The sequence below is a fragment of the Cololabis saira genome, unplaced genomic scaffold (assembly GCF_033807715.1).
Source record: "Cololabis saira isolate AMF1-May2022 unplaced genomic scaffold, fColSai1.1 scf226, whole genome shotgun sequence".
Lineage (NCBI taxonomy): Eukaryota > Metazoa > Chordata > Actinopteri > Beloniformes > Belonidae > Cololabis > Cololabis saira.
This window is the reverse complement of record NW_026906390.1, coordinates 15,780-34,000: the sequence shown is the minus strand read 5'-3', so window position 1 is coordinate 34,000 and position 18,221 is coordinate 15,780. Positions and strand designations below refer to the sequence as shown.

General features: G+C 49.9%; 1 protein-coding gene and 10 non-coding genes across 11 annotated transcripts; 1 reads left to right on the top strand and 10 right to left on the bottom strand.

Moving 5' to 3' along the window:
- Positions 1-972: 972 nt before the first annotated feature.
- On the bottom strand, positions 973-1,044 carry trnad-guc (transfer RNA aspartic acid (anticodon GUC)). Its single transcript has one exon. It is a non-coding gene; the product is annotated as a tRNA-Asp (tRNA).
- Positions 1,045-1,488: 444 nt separating this feature from the next.
- trnav-cac (transfer RNA valine (anticodon CAC)) lies at positions 1,489-1,561 on the bottom strand. Its single transcript has one exon. It is a non-coding gene; the product is annotated as a tRNA-Val (tRNA).
- A 1,400-nt stretch (positions 1,562-2,961) lies between these two features.
- Positions 2,962-3,034, bottom strand: trnav-cac (transfer RNA valine (anticodon CAC)). Its single transcript has one exon. It is a non-coding gene; the product is annotated as a tRNA-Val (tRNA).
- A 1,379-nt stretch (positions 3,035-4,413) lies between these two features.
- trnav-cac (transfer RNA valine (anticodon CAC)) lies at positions 4,414-4,486 on the bottom strand. The gene has a single exon. It is a non-coding gene; the product is annotated as a tRNA-Val (tRNA).
- A 1,232-nt stretch (positions 4,487-5,718) lies between these two features.
- Positions 5,719-5,791, bottom strand: trnav-cac (transfer RNA valine (anticodon CAC)). Its single transcript has one exon. It is a non-coding gene; the product is annotated as a tRNA-Val (tRNA).
- Positions 5,792-7,170: 1,379 nt separating this feature from the next.
- On the bottom strand, positions 7,171-7,243 carry trnav-cac (transfer RNA valine (anticodon CAC)). The gene has a single exon. It is a non-coding gene; the product is annotated as a tRNA-Val (tRNA).
- Positions 7,244-7,959: 716 nt separating this feature from the next.
- On the bottom strand, positions 7,960-8,031 carry trnad-guc (transfer RNA aspartic acid (anticodon GUC)). The gene has a single exon. It is a non-coding gene; the product is annotated as a tRNA-Asp (tRNA).
- Positions 8,032-8,475: 444 nt separating this feature from the next.
- On the bottom strand, positions 8,476-8,548 carry trnav-cac (transfer RNA valine (anticodon CAC)). The gene has a single exon. It is a non-coding gene; the product is annotated as a tRNA-Val (tRNA).
- Positions 8,549-12,414: 3,866 nt separating this feature from the next.
- Positions 12,415-13,319, top strand: LOC133439717 (alpha-taxilin-like). The gene has a single exon (XM_061717505.1). It carries the CDS (start codon positions 12,525-12,527, stop codon positions 13,161-13,163), a length of 639 nt encoding a protein of 212 aa, XP_061573489.1. The 5' UTR covers positions 12,415-12,524; the 3' UTR covers positions 13,164-13,319.
- A 1,016-nt stretch (positions 13,320-14,335) lies between these two features.
- Positions 14,336-14,407, bottom strand: trnad-guc (transfer RNA aspartic acid (anticodon GUC)). The gene has a single exon. It is a non-coding gene; the product is annotated as a tRNA-Asp (tRNA).
- A 444-nt stretch (positions 14,408-14,851) lies between these two features.
- trnav-cac (transfer RNA valine (anticodon CAC)) lies at positions 14,852-14,924 on the bottom strand. The gene has a single exon. It is a non-coding gene; the product is annotated as a tRNA-Val (tRNA).
- Positions 14,925-18,221: the final 3,297 nt, after the last annotated feature.

Below are 18,221 nucleotides of genomic sequence, written 5' to 3'. Positions count from 1 at the left end.
GCACCAAACTTCTGGTGCCTTGCAGACACTGAAAGGTACAGTGGTGTATGCACAGCAGCCATGAAGGTTGCCAGCATGTTTAGTTCAACATATCTGTGTTAATCAGCCTTTTTCTTACATGAACTTCATTAAAAACAAACACAGAACACGCCTCACTGATGCACATTTGCAAGAGTCACTCAGAGTTGCAGTGTCAACTTATGTCCCAGATTTCAGTACACTGGTGAAGAGCATGCAATGCCAGGTTTCCCACTAACAGACAAACTGTTGAAAAACTGTTACAGATGTGTTACTAAGTTTAATGAACATGATAATTTGTTTTAATGGCTGCAAATGTAGTGATTAGTACAAATGTGATAAGATTTTAAAAGGAGTTATTTTTTGTCAAATCTTATATTATTGTTCATTTTTACAAACATGGTTCAGAGTTCATGATGAGTAATTTTTGTTAAATCTTATATTATTGATAACTTTTACAAACATGGTTCAGAGTTCATGATGAGTAATTTTTGTTAAATCTTATATTATTGATCTTTTTTTACAAATATGGTATGGTATGGAGTTCATAATTTTCTCAAAACTGTTAGTGGCTTGTGAAAATTAAAAAAACTTTCCTGCATTAATAATTTCTTCATTAATAATAATGTTAAATTAAAGGTTGACTTTCTTATTTCAGAAGTGTTTTATCAAAGTGGTAGCCCTTTGCATTACTCCGCGCCCTTGAAGTAGCTCTCCGTTTCAAGAAGGTTGGTGACCCCTGCTCTAGATGCTGTCCTAAATAACTGCTCTTTTTACTTCTTCAATGACATTTTCTGTGTGTATAAAATCCACCCTCAATCAGAGTTTCCTCTGATCAAGCTGCAGCATTTAGAAGCTTCTTTGGCAGGCAGACAGCAACTGCTAGTCTATTTTCTTAATGACCATTGTTTACTTGACTCAATCATGTAGGTATCATCGTACGAAACAAGAAGTCTCCCCGTCGGGGAATCGAACCCCGGTCTTCTGCGTGACAGGCAGAGATACTGTCCACTATACTAACGAGGACAGCTTTGTGCCAAAATAACTTCCTGATTGCAGGAACTTAATAACTGTGTACCAATGTCATTGGAAAGTCAGTGTCCATCTCTTTTTAATCTTTTATATCGGTCCTCGATTCTCGGCTCTCCGCGGTCTCAGCGCGACGGGAATGCAGGTGAAGCCCCGCGAGTCTCGGCTCGGTTTGCCGCGAGGCTCTGGTCCAGCTGGTCCGGGGTTCCCCGCACCTCCGGGGACCCCCTCTCGGAACCTCTGCTGCTGGGGTCTGGTGGTGGAGCTAGTGTACGTTAATGGAGAATGACTGGCTTTTGGTCAGTTGTGGAACTGCAACAAAATTAATTTCTGCATGAGACCCAATGCGGGAAAGAGATGGTCGGCCTTCCTGTCCTGTGCACCAAGAAGAGGACTGGAGTGGTTTTCCAAGTCCAAATAATGTTACTGCAAAGTCATACATGTTTCCGCCCAGTTTCGAACAGGGGACCTTTCGCGTGTGAGGCGAACGTGATAACCACTACACTACGGAAACAGACATGCTTTGAACATGGCGGGCATAAAAATAAAATCCTGTAAAAAACTCTGCTACAATTCTTGACAGTAAGATGGATACTGCAGGTTTTCTCCTGGCTGCTCTCAAAGACTCATGCTGATGTTAACCATTACACCATGGAACCCACTTCTGCTGTTATTGTGGTCTGACATTGTGGTGGTGGCACCTGACAGAGTGCTGTCCATGAGTGTTGTCCATGGTACCGAGAGCGTCTGGGTGTTTAGGGTACCAGGGCCCCGGTCCTCCAGCTCCGCGGGCTGGCTCTTTCACTCCGGTGGCTGGTGGGGGGGGGCTTAACAGCGGGTCCCCGGGTTCGCACGGTGAGCCGGGTCTTTGGGTGGCTCCGGGTCTGGATGGTGAGTCAAAGGTGAGTTGCTGAGCAGCGGGGCGGTGAGACGGGTTGGTGAGTGGCTTTCTGCGGGCTGGCTCTTTCACTCCGGTGGCCGGTCGGGGGGAGCTTAACAGCGGGACCCCGGGTTCGCACGGTGAGCCGGGTCTCTGGGTGGCTCCGGGTCTGGAGGGTGAGTCAAAGGTGAGTTTCTGAGCAGCGGGGCGGTGAGACGGGTTGGTGAGTGGCTTTCAGGGCCGTGCTGTCAGTCTGTGTCTGGGACGAGGCGACGGCGGGCATAAAAAGCGATTCTCCCAGAGATGCTCTAGATGCTGTCCTAAATAACTGCTCTTTTTACTTCTTCAATGACATTTTCTGTGTGTATAAAATCAACCCTCAATCAGAGTTTCCTCTGATCAAGCAGCAGCATTTAGAAGCTTCTTTGGCAGGCAGACAGCAACTGCTAGTCTATTTTCTTAATGACCATTGTTTACTTGACTCAATCATGTAGGTATCATCGTACGAAACAAGAAGTCTCCCCGTCGGGGAATCGAACCCCGGTCTTCTGCGTGACAGGCAGAGATACTGTCCACTATACTAGAGAGGACAGCTTTGTGCCAAAAGAACTTCCTGATTGCAGGAACTTAATAACTGTGTACCAATGTCATTGGAAAGTCAGTGTCCATCTCTTTTTAATCTTTTATATCGGTCCTCGATTCTCGGCTCTCCGCGGTCTCAGCGCGACGGGAATGCAGGTGAAGCCCCGCGAGTCTCGGCTCGGTGTGCCGCGAGGCTCTGGTCCAGCTGGTCCGGGGTTCCCCGCACCTCCGGGGACCCCCTCTCGGAACCTCTGCTGCTGGGGTCTGGTGGTGGAGCTAGTGTACGTTAATGGAGAATGACTGGCTTTTGGTCAGTTGTGGAACTGCAACAAAATTAATTTCTGCATGAGACCCAATGCGGGAAAGAGATGGTCGGCCTTCCTGTCCTGTGCACCAAGAAGAGGACTGGAGTGGTTTTCCAAGTCCAAATAATGTTACTGCAAAGTCATACATGTTTCCGCCCAGTTTCGAACAGGGGACCTTTCGCGTGTGAGGCGAACGTGATAACCACTACACTACGGAAACAGACATGCTTTGAAAATGGCGGGCATAAAAATAAAATCCTGTAAAAAACTCTGCTACAATTCTTGACAGTAAGATGGATACTGCAGGTTTTCTCCTGGCTGCTCTCAAAGACTCATGCTGATGTTAACCATTACACCATGGAACCCACTTCTGCTGTTATTGTGGTCTGACATTGTGGTGGTGGCACCTGACAGAGTGCTGTCCATGAGTGCTGTCCATGGTACCGAGAGCGTCTGGGTGTTTAGGGTACCAGGGCCCTGGTCCTCCAGCTCCGCGGGCTGGCTCTTTCACTCCGGTGGCTGGTGGGGGGGGGCTTAACAGCGGGTCCCCGGGTTCGCACGGTGAGCCGGGTCTTTGGGTGGCTCCGGGTCTGGATGGTGAGTCAAAGGTGAGTTGCTGAGCAGCGGGGCGGTGAGACGGGTTGGTGAGTGGCTTTCTGCGGGCTGGCTCTTTCACTCCGGTGGCCGGTCGGGGGGAGCTTTACAGCGGGACCCCGGGTTCGCACGGTGAGCCGGGTCTCTGGGTGGCTCCGGGTCTGGAGGGTGAGTCAAAGGGGGGTGACGGGTTGGTGAGTGGCTTTCAGGGCCGTGCTGTCAGTCTGTGTCTGGGACGAGGCGACGGCGGGCATAAAAAGCGATTCTCCCGGAGATGCTCTAGATGCTGTCCTAAATAACTGCTCTTTTTACTTCTTCAATGACATTTTCTGTGTGTATAAAATCAACCCTCAATCAGAGTTTCCTCTGATCAAGCTGCAGCATTTAGAAGCTTCTTTGGCAGGCAGACAGCAACTGCTAGTCTATTTTCTTAATGACCATTGTTTACTTGACTCAATCATGTAGGTATCATCGTACGAAACAAGAAGTCTCGCCGTCGGGGAATCGAACCCCGGTCTTCTGCGTGACAGGCAGAGATACTGTCCACTATACTAGAGAGGACAGCTTTGTGCCAAAAGAACTTCCTGATTGCAAGAACTTAATAACTGTGTACCAATGTCATTGGAAAGTCAGTGTCCATCTCTTTTTAATCTTTTATATCGGTCCTCGATTCTCGGCTCTCCGCGGTCTCAGCGCGACGGGAATGCAGGTGAAGCCCCGCGAGTCTCGGCTCGGTTTGCCGCGAGGCTCTGGTCCAGCTGGTCCGGGGTTCCCCGCACCTCCGGGGACCCCCTCTCGGAACCTCTGCTGCTGGGGTCTGGTGGTGGAGCTAGTGTACGTTAATGGAGAATGACTGGCTTTTGGTCAGTTGTGGAACTGCAACAAAATTAATTTCTCCATGAGACCCAATGCGAGAAAGAGATGGTCGGCCTTCCTGTCCTGTGCACCAAGAAGAGGACTGGAGCTGTTTTCCAAGTCCAAATAATGTTATTGCAAAGTCATACATGTTTCCGCCCAGTTTCGAACAGGGGACCTTTCGCGTGTGAGGCGAACGTGATAACCACTACACTACGGAAACAGACATGCTTTGAAAATGGCGGGCATAAAAATAAAATCCTGTAAAAAACTCTGCTACAATTCTTGACAGTAAGATGGATACTGCAGGTTTTCTCCTGGCTGCTCTCAAAGACTCATGCTGATGTTAACCATTACACCATGGAACCCACTTCTGCTGTTATTGTGGTCTGACATTGTGGTGGTTGCACCTGACAGAGTCCTGTCCATGAGTGCTGTCCATGGTACCGAGAGCGTCTGGGTGTTTAGGGTACCAGGGCCCTGGTCCTCCAGCTCCGCGGGCTGGCTCTTTCACTCCGGTGGCTGGTGGGGGGGGGCTTAACAGCGGGTCCCCGGGTTCGCACGGTGAGCCGGGTCTTTGGGTGGCTCCGGGTCTGGATGGTGAGTCAAAGGTGAGTTGCTGAGCAGCAGGGCGGTGAGACGGGTTGGTGAGTGGCTTTCTGCGGGCTGGCTCTTTCACTCCGGTGGCCGGTCGGGGGGAGCTTTACAGCGGGACCCCGGGTTCGCACGGTGAGCCGGGTCTCTGGGTGGCTCCGGGTCTGGAGGGTGAGTCAAAGGGGGGTGACGGGTTGGTGAGTGGCTTTCAGGGCCGTGCTGTCAGTCTGTGTCTGTCATTTAGAAGCTTCTTTGGCAGGCAGACAGCAACTGCTAGTCTATTTTCTTAATGACCATTGTTTACTTGACTCAATCATGTAGGTATCATCGTACGAAACAAGAAGTCTCCCCGTCGGGGAATCGAACCCCGGTCTTCTGCGTGACAGGCAGAGATACTGTCCACTATACTAGAGAGGACAGCTTTGTGCCAAAAGAACTTCCTGATTGCAGGAACTTAATAACTGTGTACCAATGTCATTGGAAAGTCAGTGTCCATCTCTTTTTAATCTTTTATATCGGTCCTCGATTCTCGGCTCTCCGCGGTCTCAGCGCGACGGGAATGCAGGTGAAGCCCAGCGAGTCTCGGCTCGGTGTGCCGCGAGGCTCTGGTCCAGCTGGTCCGGGGTTCCCCGCACCTCCGGGGACCCCCTCTCGGAACCTCTGCTGCTGGGGTCTGGTGGTGGAGCTAGTGTACGTTAATGGAGAATGACTGGCTTTTGGTCAGTTGTGGAACTGCAACAAAATTAATTTCTGCATGAGACCCAATGCGGGAAAGAGATGGTCGGCCTTCCTGTCCTGTGCACCAAGAAGAGGACTGGAGTGGTTTTCCAAGTCCAAATAATGTTACTGCAAAGTCATACATGTTTCCGCCCAGTTTCGAACAGGGGACCTTTCGCGTGTGAGGCGAACGTGATAACCACTACACTACGGAAACAGACATGCTTTGAAAATGGCGGGCATAAAAATAAAATCCTGTAAAAAACTCTGCTACAATTCTTGACAGTAAGATGGATACTGCAGGTTTTCTCCTGGCTGCTCTCAAAGACTCATGCTGATGTTAACCATTACACCATGGAACCCACTTCTGCTGTTATTGTGGTCTGACATTGTGGTGGTGGCACCTGACAGAGTGCTGTCCATGAGTGCTGTCCATGGTACCGAGAGCGTCTGGGTGTTTAGGGTACCAGGGCCCTGGTCCTCCAGCTCCGCGGGCTGGCTCTTTCACTCCGGTGGCTGGTGGGGGGGGGCTTAACAGCGGGTCCCCGGGTTCGCACGGTGAGCCGGGTCTTTGGGTGGCTCCGGGTCTGGATGGTGAGTCAAAGGTGAGTTGCTGAGCAGCGGGGCGGTGAGACGGGTTGGTGAGTGGCTTTCTGCGGGCTGGCTCTTTCACTCCGGTGGCCGGTCGGGGGGAGCTTTACAGCGGGACCCCGGGTTCGCACGGTGAGCCGGGTCTCTGGGTGGCTCCGGGTCTGGAGGGTGAGTCAAAGGGGGGTGACGGGTTGGTGAGTGGCTTTCAGGGCCGTGCTGTCAGTCTGTGTCTGGGACGAGGCGACGGCGGGCATAAAAAGCGATTCTCCCGGAGATGCTCTAGATGCTGTCCTAAATAACTGCTCTTTTTACTTCTTCAATGACATTTTCTGTGTGTATAAAATCAACCCTCAATCAGAGTTTCCTCTGATCAAGCTGCAGCATTTAGAAGCTTCTTTGGCAGGCAGACAGCAACTGCTAGTCTATTTTCTTAATGACCATTGTTTACTTGACTCAATCATGTAGGTATCATCGTACGAAACAAGAAGTCTCGCCGTCGGGGAATCGAACCCCGGTCTTCTGCGTGACAGGCAGAGATACTGTCCACTATACTAGAGAGGACAGCTTTGTGCCAAAAGAACTTCCTGATTGCAAGAACTTAATAACTGTGTACCAATGTCATTGGAAAGTCAGTGTCCATCTCTTTTTAATCTTTTATATCGGTCCTCGATTCTCGGCTCTCCGCGGTCTCAGCGCGACGGGAATGCAGGTGAAGCCCCGCGAGTCTCGGCTCGGTTTGCCGCGAGGCTCTGGTCCAGCTGGTCCGGGGTTCCCCGCACCTCCGGGGACCCCCTCTCGGAACCTCTGCTGCTGGGGTCTGGTGGTGGAGCTAGTGTACGTTAATGGAGAATGACTGGCTTTTGGTCAGTTGTGGAACTGCAACAAAATTAATTTCTCCATGAGACCCAATGCGAGAAAGAGATGGTCGGCCTTCCTGTCCTGTGCACCAAGAAGAGGACTGGAGCTGTTTTCCAAGTCCAAATAATGTTATTGCAAAGTCATACATGTTTCCGCCCAGTTTCGAACAGGGGACCTTTCGCGTGTGAGGCGAACGTGATAACCACTACACTACGGAAACAGACATGCTTTGAAAATGGCGGGCATAAAAATAAAATCCTGTAAAAAACTCTGCTACAATTCTTGACAGTAAGATGGATACTGCAGGTTTTCTCCTGGCTGCTCTCAAAGACTCATGCTGATGTTAACCATTACACCATGGAACCCACTTCTGCTGTTATTGTGGTCTGACATTGTGGTGGTTGCACCTGACAGAGTCCTGTCCATGAGTGCTGTCCATGGTACCGAGAGCGTCTGGGTGTTTAGGGTACCAGGGCCCTGGTCCTCCAGCTCCGCGGGCTGGCTCTTTCACTCCGGTGGCTGGTGGGGGGGGGCTTAACAGCGGGTCCCCGGGTTCGCACGGTGAGCCGGGTCTTTGGGTGGCTCCGGGTCTGGATGGTGAGTCAAAGGTGAGTTGCTGAGCAGCAGGGCGGTGAGACGGGTTGGTGAGTGGCTTTCTGCGGGCTGGCTCTTTCACTCCGGTGGCCGGTCGGGGGGAGCTTTACAGCGGGACCCCGGGTTCGCACGGTGAGCCGGGTCTCTGGGTGGCTCCGGGTCTGGAGGGTGAGTCAAAGGGGGGTGACGGGTTGGTGAGTGGCTTTCAGGGCCGTGCTGTCAGTCTGTGTCTGTCATTTAGAAGCTTCTTTGGCAGGCAGACAGCAACTGCTAGTCTATTTTCTTAATGACCATTGTTTACTTGACTCAATCATGTAGGTATCATCGTACGAAACAAGAAGTCTCCCCGTCGGGGAATCGAACCCCGGTCTTCTGCGTGACAGGCAGAGATACTGTCCACTATACTAACGAGGACAGCTTTGTGCCAAAAGAACTTCCTGATTGCAGGAACTTAATAACTGTGTACCAATGTCATTGGAAAGTTAGTGTCCATCTCTTTTTAATCTTTTATATCGGTCCTCGATTCTCGGCTCTCCGCGGTCTCAGCGCGACGGGAATGCAGGTGAAGCCCCGCGAGTCTCGGCTCGGTTTGCCGCGAGGCTCTGGTCCAGCTGGTCCGGGGTTCCCCGCACCTCCGGGGACCACCTCTCGGAACCTCTGCTGCTGGGGTCTGGTGGTGGAGCTAGTGTACGTTAATGGAGAATGACTGGCTTTTGGTCAGTTGTGGAACTGCAACAAAATTAATTTCTGCATGAGACCCAATGCGGGAAAGAGATGGTCGGCCTTCCTGTCCTGTGCACCAAGAAGAGGACTGGAGTGGTTTTCCAAGTCCAAATAATGTTACTGCAAAGTCATACATGTTTCCGCCCAGTTTCGAACAGGGGACCTTTCGCGTGTGAGGCGAACGTGATAACCACTACACTACGGAAACAGACATGCTTTGAAAATGGCGGGCATAAAAATAAAATCCTGTAAAAAACTCTGCTACAATTCTTGACAGTAAGATGGATACTGCAGGTTTTCTCCTGGCTGCTCTCAAAGACTCATGCTGATGTTAACCATTACACCATGGAACCCACTTCTGCTGTTATTGTGGTCTGACATTGTGGTGGTGGTACCTGACAGAGTGCTGTCCATGAGTGCTGTCCATGGTACCGAGAGCGTCTGGGTGTTTAGGGTACCAGGGCCCCGGTCCTCCAGCTCCGCGGGCTGGCTCTTTCACTCCGGTGGCTGGTGGGGGGGGGGCTTAACAGCGGGTCCCCGGGTTCGCACGGTGAGCCGGGTCTTTGGGTGGCTCCGGGTCTGGATGGTGAGTCAAAGGTGAGTTGCTGAGCAGCGGGGCGGTGAGACGGGTTGGTGAGTGGCTTTCTGCGGGCTGGCTCTTTCACTCCGGTGGCCGGTCGGGGGGAGCTTAACAGCGGGACCCCGGGTTCGCACGGTGAGCCGGGTCTCTGGGTGGCTCCGGGTCTGGAGGGTGAGTCAAAGGGGGGTGACGGGTTGGTGAGTGGCTTTCAGGGCCGTGCTGTCAGTCTGTGTCTGGGACGAGGCGACGGCGGGCATAAAAAGCGATTCTCCCAGAGATGCTCTAGATGCTGTCCTAAATAACTGCTCTTTTTACTTCTTCAATGACATTTTCTGTGTGTATAAAATCAACCCTCAATCAGAGTTTCCTCTGATCAAGCTGCAGCATTTAGAAGCTTCTTTGGCAGGCAGACAGCAACTGCTAGTCTATTTTCTTAATGACCATTGTTTACTTGACTCAATCATGTAGGTATCATCGTACGAAACAAGAAGTCTCCCCGTCGGGGAATCGAACCCCGGTCTTCTGCGTGACAGGCAGAGATACTGTCCACTATACTAGAGAGGACAGCTTTGTGCCAAAAGAACTTCCTGATTGCAGGAACTTAATAACTGTGTACCAATGTCATTGGAAAGTCAGTGTCCATCTCTTTTTAATCTTTTATATCGGTCCTCGATTCTCGGCTCTCCGCGGTCTCAGCGCGACGGGAATGCAGGTGAAGCCCCGCGAGTCTCGGCTCGGTTTGCCGCGAGGCTCTGGTCCAGCTGGTCCGGGGTTCCCCGCACCTCCGGGGACCCCCTCTCGGAACCTCTGCTGCTGGGGTCTGGTGGTGGAGCTAGTGTACGTTAATGGAGAATGACTGGCTTTTGGTCAGTTGTGGAACTGCAACAAAATTAATTTCTGCATGAGACCCAATGCGAGAAAGAGATGGTCGGCCTTCCTGTCCTGTGCACCAAGAAGAGGACTGGAGCTGTTTTCCAAGTCCAAATAATGTTATTGCAAAGTCATACATGTTTCCGCTGTGACGACCCACCCTGTCTTAACAGGGTGTTCTGTTCATGTGCAGGAGGAGGGGACCAGCCTGCATGGGTGTGCCTAGAGGAGGAGGCACACCTGACTCCAATCAGGCCCAATATTTAAGCAGGCTGGTCAGGGCCATTTGGCCTCTCTCCCCTGCTCAGTAAGCATGGTTTTCTTTTGGTTGTTTTGAGTTTGTTTGTCTTTAGTTTTCTGCACTTGCACATACACTACACTTACACACATCCACACCTGCCATACACCACTGATCAAACTGATGACTCACACCTCACCTTACCTGTTTGATTGATTTAATTATAAATAAATACATTGTTTTGAACATTTATCCCTGTGTGTCGTCTCCCATTTTTGTCATGACGAAGTCAGTTCATGACAAGATGGGGGCTCGTCACTTTAGTTAAGTTTACTGGTAGATTTGGGTTGTTACTTGCTTGTTTTTCTATTAATTGTTTGGTAAACTTAAGCTTTGTTTGTGTTCTGTGGAACAGACTGGTTTGGGAGACACACATAGGTTTTGTATGTATGGGAGGGGGGAGAGCATTAGGAACTCATTCTTTCACTGCAGGTTTATAAAGTTTATAAAGTGCTTTAGTCCTTGGGGCTCCAACTCCCGGTAGCTTTTAACAGTGGGTCTCCATATGGGACCTGCTGTCTTTTTTTTTGTCTGGTTTAGATTGCATTCCACGAAAGCTGGAGTGTGGTGGTACCACTGAGAGGACCTGGTTGGAGGGGGGGACTCGGGAGGGCCACTGAAGACTAGGGTTGAGCCAGTCAGTCAGGTTTTGGGTAGGCAGGTTACATAGGGGAGTTGGGCCCTGGGGTCTTTTGCTACTTGTTAGTTTAAACCGTTGCAGTGGTTTTTTTTTTTTTTTAATTTTATTAAAAAAAAAAAAAAATGAGTTCTGTGGAGGACTTTCTGCAGGATCCATCTGTGGATAGACTGGACAGATGCACAAAAGACCAGCTGGTACAAATAGCAGAGCACTAAAAAATTGCTGTCCATTCAAAACTGTCAAAGGTTAGGGTGAAGATTTTTCTGATCGACAGTTTGGTGACAAAGGGTGTGTTGTCAGAGGAGGTGGTCCCAGAGGATGATGAGAACCCAAGTGCTGGTGGAACTTTTTCATTTTCTTCGAGCCAATTAACCTTTGAACAACAAAAGGAATTGCTTAAAATTAAACTTGAACATGAGAAAGAAATGGAACATATAAAACAAAGGACTGAGTTAAAAAAATTGGAATTGGAGCATGATAAGTTCCAGTTGAGTGTTCATGAAGCAAAACAGTTTAATGTTGGTTCTAATCTGCAATTACTCCCCAAGTTTACAGAGAAAGATCCAGATTTGTTCTTTGCCCTGTTTGAGCGAGTGGCAGACGCCAGAGGTTGGTCAGATGGTGAGCGCACCCTACTGCTCCAATGTGTCCTTACAGGTAAGGCCCAGGAGGCCTATGCTTCCTTATCAGTGATTGATAGTCAGAAATATGGGGTTGTTAAGGAGGCAGTGCTACGTGCGTATGAGTTGGTACCCGAAGCCTACAGACAACGTTTTAGGACTTGGAGGAAAGAGGAACATCAAACGTATGTGGAATTTGGGAGGGATATGTTGGTCCAGTTTAACCGATGGTGTGTAGCATCAGAGGTTAAAACCTTTAATGGGCTTTGTGATTTAATGACTCTGGAACAATTCAAAAACTGTGTGCCCGTTGATATTGCCACTTATATAACTGAGAGGAAAGTGAAGACCCCCCAAGAAGCGGCCATCTTGGCTGACGAGTACTGTCTAACACACAAAAGTGTATTTGGTGACTACACGCTTCAAACTGGTGGGTCCATTCGTACAGGAAAGCAGGGGGATTCAGGGGTTCTAAATTCGGAGCATGGTTCCGGGAAACGGAGTGACCCTAATGTTTGTCATTTTTGCCATAAAACTGGACACTGGAAAAATTCTTGTTTTTCTCTTAAAGCTAAAGAGACGACATTGAGTGGTGCACAAATCAAACCGTCCGCGTTGGCTGCACCTGTAGTCCCCTCACCTCAGCTAATTGTTAAAATGGAAGGTGTTCCTGACATGTTTTCTGCTGGGGGTGACCCTAAGGCTGGGTATTCAGCATTCGTTTCAGAGGGTTTTGTTTCACTGTCTGGTGGAAAGGCAATTAAGGTTAACATCTTGAGGGATACGGGTGCGTTACATACTTATGTCCGTCGCAACATAGTTCCATTCTCCTCCACGTCAGACACGGGCGATTTCAGTTTGATGCGAGGTATGGGTATGCAGTTAATTCCGGTGCCCCTACATAGAATGAGCATTGTCTGTGGGTTGGTTAGTGGAGAGGTGGTGGTGGGAGTGCGGCCTGAGTTACCAGTGGAAGGGGTCGATGTAATACTTGGAAATGATTTGGCGGGGGATAAAGTGTGGGCTGAGGCTATATCTCCAAATGTGGTTACCCAGGTCCCAGTCTCATCTTACCCAAGTAAACAAGAGGGAAAAACAGAGGTTTTGCCGGCATGCGCAGTAACCCATGCTAAGAAGAAGAAAGTGAAAGGTCTGGGTAAAGAAATCACCCTCCTCATGCAGACCCTCAACACACTGAGCACCCCCGAGGAAAAGCTTGGAGGCCTTTGCACGATGTACGCCGAACTGTTGGAAGAGAACCGTAACACTCAGAAGCAGATGAAGGTGCTGCAGAACCAGCTGGTCCAGGAGAAAGACAACCTGAGGAACGAGCACAGCAAGGCCATCCTGGCCCGCAGCAAGCTGGAAAGCCTCTGCAGGGAGCTGCAAAGACACAACCGGACACTCAAGGAGGAAGGAATCCAAAGAACGCGGCTGGAGGAGGAGAAGAGGAAGGAGGTGACTTCTCATTTCCAGGTGACGCTGAACGACATCCAGACTCAGATGGAGCAGCACGACGAGAGAAACGCCAGCCTTCGACAAGAGAACGCAGACCTGGCAGAAAAACTCAAGAAACTCTACGAACAGTACAAACTGCGCGAGGAGCACATCGACAAAGTGGTGAAGCACAAAGACCTGCAGCAACAGCTGGTGGATGCAAAGCTGCATCAGGCACAGGAGCTGCTGAAGGAGTCGGAGGAGCGGCACGAGAGAGAGAAAGACTTTCTGCTAAAGGAAGCCGTAGAGTCTCAAATGATGTGTGAGCTGAAGTTACAGAGTACCTGTTGGTCTCCTCTCTTAAGGGGGGAGGTGTGACGACCCACCCTGTCTTAACAGGGTGTTCTGTTCATGTGCAGGAGGAGGGGACCAGCCTGCATGGGTGTGCCTAGAGGAGGAGGCACACCTGACTCCAATCAGGCCCAATATTTAAGCAGGCTGGTCAGGGCCATTTGGCCTCTCTCCCCTGCTCAGTAAGCATTGTTTTCTTTTGGTTGTTTTGAGTTTGTTTGTCTTTAGTTTTCTGCACTTGCACATACACTACACTTACACACATCCACACCTGCCATACACCACTGATCAAACTGATGACTCACACCTCACCTTACCTGTTTGATTGATTTAATTATAAATAAATACATTGTTTTGAACATTTATCCCTGTGTGTCGTCTCCCATTTTTGTCATGACGAAGTCAGTTCATGACACCGCCCAGTTTCGAACAGGGGACCTTTCGCGTGTGAGGCGAACGTGATAACCACTACACTACGGAAACAGACATGCTTTGAAAATGGCGGGCATAAAAATAAAATCCTGTAAAAAACTCTGCTACAATTCTTGACAGTAAGATGGATACTGCAGGTTTTCTCCTGGCTGCTCTCAAAGACTTATGCTGATGTTAACCATTACACCATGGAACCCACTTCTGCTGTTATTGTGGTCTGACATTGTGGTGGTGGCACCTGACAGAGTGCTGTCCATGAGTGCTGTCCATGGTACCGAGAGCGTCTGGGTGTTTAGGGTACCAGGGCCCTGGTCCTCCAGCTCCGCGGGCTGGCTCTTTCACTCCGGTGGCTGGTGGGGGGGGGCTTAACAGCGGGTCCCCGGGTTCGCACGGTGAGCCGGGTCTTTGGGTGGCTCCGGGTCTGGATGGTGAGTCAAAGGTGAGTTGCTGAGCAGCGGGGCGGTGAGACGGGTTGGTGAGTGGCTTTCTGCGGGCTGGCTCTTTCACTCCGGTGGCCGGTCGGGGGGAGCTTAACAGCGGGACCCCGGGTTCGCACGGTGAGCCGGGTCTCTGGGTGGCTCCGGGTCTGGAGGGTGAGTCAAAGGGGGGTGACGGGTTGGTGAGTGGCTTTCAGGGCCGTGCTGTCAGTCTGTGTCTGTCATTTAGAAGCTTCTTTGGCAGGCAGACAGCAACTGCTAGTCTATTTTCTTAATGACCATTGTTTACTTGACTCAATCATGTAGGTATCATCGTACGAAACAAGAAGTCTCCCCGTCGGGGAATCGAACCCCGGTCTTCTGCGTGACAGGCAGAGATACTGTCCACTATACTAACGAGGACAGCTTTGTGCCAAAAGAACTTCCTGATTGCAGGAACTTAATAACTGTGTACCAATGTCATTGGAAAGTTAGTGTCCATCTCTTTTTAATCTTTTATATCGGTCCTCGATTCTCGGCTCTCCGCGGTCTCAGCGCGACGGGAATGCAGGTGAAGCCCCGCGAGTCTCGGCTCGGTTTGCCGCGAGGCTCTGGTCCAGCTGGTCCGGGGTTCCCCGCACCTCCGGGGACCACCTCTCGGAACCTCTGCTGCTGGGGTCTGGTGGTGGAGCTAGTGTACGTTAATGGAGAATGACTGGCTTTTGGTCAGTTGTGGAACTGCAACAAAATTAATTTCTGCATGAGACCCAATGCGGGAAAGAGATGGTCGGCCTTCCTGTCCTGTGCACCAAGAAGAGGACTGGAGTGGTTTTCCAAGTCCAAATAATGTTACTGCAAAGTCATACATGTTTCCGCCCAGTTTCGAACAGGGGACCTTTCGCGTGTGAGGCGAACGTGATAACCACTACACTACGGAAACAGACATGCTTTGAAAATGGCGGGCATAAAAATAAAATCCTGTAAAAAACTCTGCTACAATTCTTGACAGTAAGATGGATACTGCAGGTTTTCTCCTGGCTGCTCTCAAAGACTCATGCTGATGTTAACCATTACACCATGGAACCCACTTCTGCTGTTATTGTGGTCTGACATTGTGGTGGTGGTACCTGACAGAGTGCTGTCCATGAGTGCTGTCCATGGTACCGAGAGCGTCTGGGTGTTTAGGGTACCAGGGCCCCGGTCCTCCAGCTCCGCGGGCTGGCTCTTTCACTCCGGTGGCTGGTGGGGGGGGGGCTTAACAGCGGGTCCCCGGGTTCGCACGGTGAGCCGGGTCTTTGGGTGGCTCCGGGTCTGGATGGTGAGTCAAAGGTGAGTTGCTGAGCAGCGGGGCGGTGAGACGGGTTGGTGAGTGGCTTTCTGCGGGCTGGCTCTTTCACTCCGGTGGCCGGTCGGGGGGAGCTTAACAGCGGGACCCCGGGTTCGCACGGTGAGCCGGGTCTCTGGGTGGCTCCGGGTCTGGAGGGTGAGTCAAAGGGGGGTGACGGGTTGGTGAGTGGCTTTCAGGGCCGTGCTGTCAGTCTGTGTCTGGGACGAGGCGACGGCGGGCATAAAAAGCGATTCTCCCAGAGATGCTCTAGATGCTGTCCTAAATAACTGCTCTTTTTACTTCTTCAATGACATTTTCTGTGTGTATAAAATCAACCCTCAATCAGAGTTTCCTCTGATCAAGCTGCAGCATTTAGAAGCTTCTTTGGCAGGCAGACAGCAACTGCTAGTCTATTTTCTTAATGACCATTGTTTACTTGACTCAATCATGTAGGTATCATCGTACGAAACAAGAAGTCTCCCCGTCGGGGAATCGAACCCCGGTCTTCTGCGTGACAGGCAGAGATACTGTCCACTATACTAGAGAGGACAGCTTTGTGCCAAAAGAACTTCCTGATTGCAGGAACTTAATAACTGTGTACCAATGTCATTGGAAAGTCAGTGTCCATCTCTTTTTAATCTTTTATATCGGTCCTCGATTCTCGGCTCTCCGCGGTCTCAGCGCGACGGGAATGCAGGTGAAGCCCCGCGAGTCTCGGCTCGGTTTGCCGCGAGGCTCTGGTCCAGCTGGTCCGGGGTTCCCCGCACCTCCGGGGACCCCCTCTCGGAACCTCTGCTGCTGGGGTCTGGTGGTGGAGCTAGTGTACGTTAATGGAGAATGACTGGCTTTTGGTCAGTTGTGGAACTGCAACAAAATTAATTTCTGCATGAGACCCAATGCGAGAAAGAGATGGTCGGCCTTCCTGTCCTGTGCACCAAGAAGAGGACTGGAGCTGTTTTCCAAGTCCAAATAATGTTATTGCAAAGTCATACATGTTTCCGCTGTGACGACCCACCCTGTCTTAACAGGGTGTTCTGTTCATGTGCAGGAGGAGGGGACCAGCCTGCATGGGTGTGCCTAGAGGAGGAGGCACACCTGACTCCAATCAGGCCCAATATTTAAGCAGGCTGGTCAGGGCCATTTGGCCTCTCTCCCCTGCTCAGTAAGCATGGTTTTCTTTTGGTTGTTTTGAGTTTGTTTGTCTTTAGTTTTCTGCACTTGCACATACACTACACTTACACACATCCACACCTGCCATACACCACTGATCAAACTGATGACTCACACCTCACCTTACCTGTTTGATTGATTTAATTATAAATAAATACATTGTTTTGAACATTTATCCCTGTGTGTCGTCTCCCATTTTTGTCATGACGAAGTCAGTTCATGACAAGATGGGGGCTCGTCACTTTAGTTAAGTTTACTGGTAGATTTGGGTTGTTACTTGCTTGTTTTTCTATTAATTGTTTGGTAAACTTAAGCTTTGTTTGTGTTCTGTGGAACAGACTGGTTTGGGAGACACACATAGGTTTTGTATGTATGGGAGGGGGGAGAGCATTAGGAACTCATTCTTTCACTGCAGGTTTATAAAGTTTATAAAGTGCTTTAGTCCTTGGGGCTCCAACTCCCGGTAGCTTTTAACAGTGGGTCTCCATATGGGACCTGCTGTCTTTTTTTTTGTCTGGTTTAGATTGCATTCCACGAAAGCTGGAGTGTGGTGGTACCACTGAGAGGACCTGGTTGGAGGGGGGGACTCGGGAGGGCCACTGAAGACTAGGGTTGAGCCAGTCAGTCAGGTTTTGGGTAGGCAGGTTACATAGGGGAGTTGGGCCCTGGGGTCTTTTGCTACTTGTTAGTTTAAACCGTTGCAGTGGTTTTTTTTTTTTTTTAATTTTATTAAAAAAAAAAAAAAATGAGTTCTGTGGAGGACTTTCTGCAGGATCCATCTGTGGATAGACTGGACAGATGCACAAAAGACCAGCTGGTACAAATAGCAGAGCACTAAAAAATTGCTGTCCATTCAAAACTGTCAAAGGTTAGGGTGAAGATTTTTCTGATCGACAGTTTGGTGACAAAGGGTGTGTTGTCAGAGGAGGTGGTCCCAGAGGATGATGAGAACCCAAGTGCTGGTGGAACTTTTTCATTTTCTTCGAGCCAATTAACCTTTGAACAACAAAAGGAATTGCTTAAAATTAAACTTGAACATGAGAAAGAAATGGAACATATAAAACAAAGGACTGAGTTAAAAAAATTGGAATTGGAGCATGATAAGTTCCAGTTGAGTGTTCATGAAGCAAAACAGTTTAATGTTGGTTCTAATCTGCAATTACTCCCCAAGTTTACAGAGAAAGATCCAGATTTGTTCTTTGCCCTGTTTGAGCGAGTGGCAGACGCCAGAGGTTGGTCAGATGGTGAGCGCACCCTACTGCTCCAATGTGTCCTTACAGGTAAGGCCCAGGAGGCCTATGCTTCCTTATCAGTGATTGATAGTCAGAAATATGGGGTTGTTAAGGAGGCAGTGCTACGTGCGTATGAGTTGGTACCCGAAGCCTACAGACAACGTTTTAGGACTTGGAGGAAAGAGGAACATCAAACGTATGTGGAATTTGGGAGGGATATGTTGGTCCAGTTTAACCGATGGTGTGTAGCATCAGAGGTTAAAACCTTTAATGGGCTTTGTGATTTAATGACTCTGGAACAATTCAAAAACTGTGTGCCCGTTGATATTGCCACTTATATAACTGAGAGGAAAGTGAAGACCCCCCAAGAAGCGGCCATCTTGGCTGACGAGTACTGTCTAACACACAAAAGTGTATTTGGTGACTACACGCTTCAAACTGGTGGGTCCATTCGTACAGGAAAGCAGGGGGATTCAGGGGTTCTAAATTCGGAGCATGGTTCCGGGAA

Excerpts from the sequence above, each read along its gene's own strand:
- LOC133439717 (XM_061717505.1), top strand. The coding sequence starts at position 12,525 with ATGCAGACCCTCAACACACTGAGCACCCCCGAGGAAAAGCTTGGAGGC.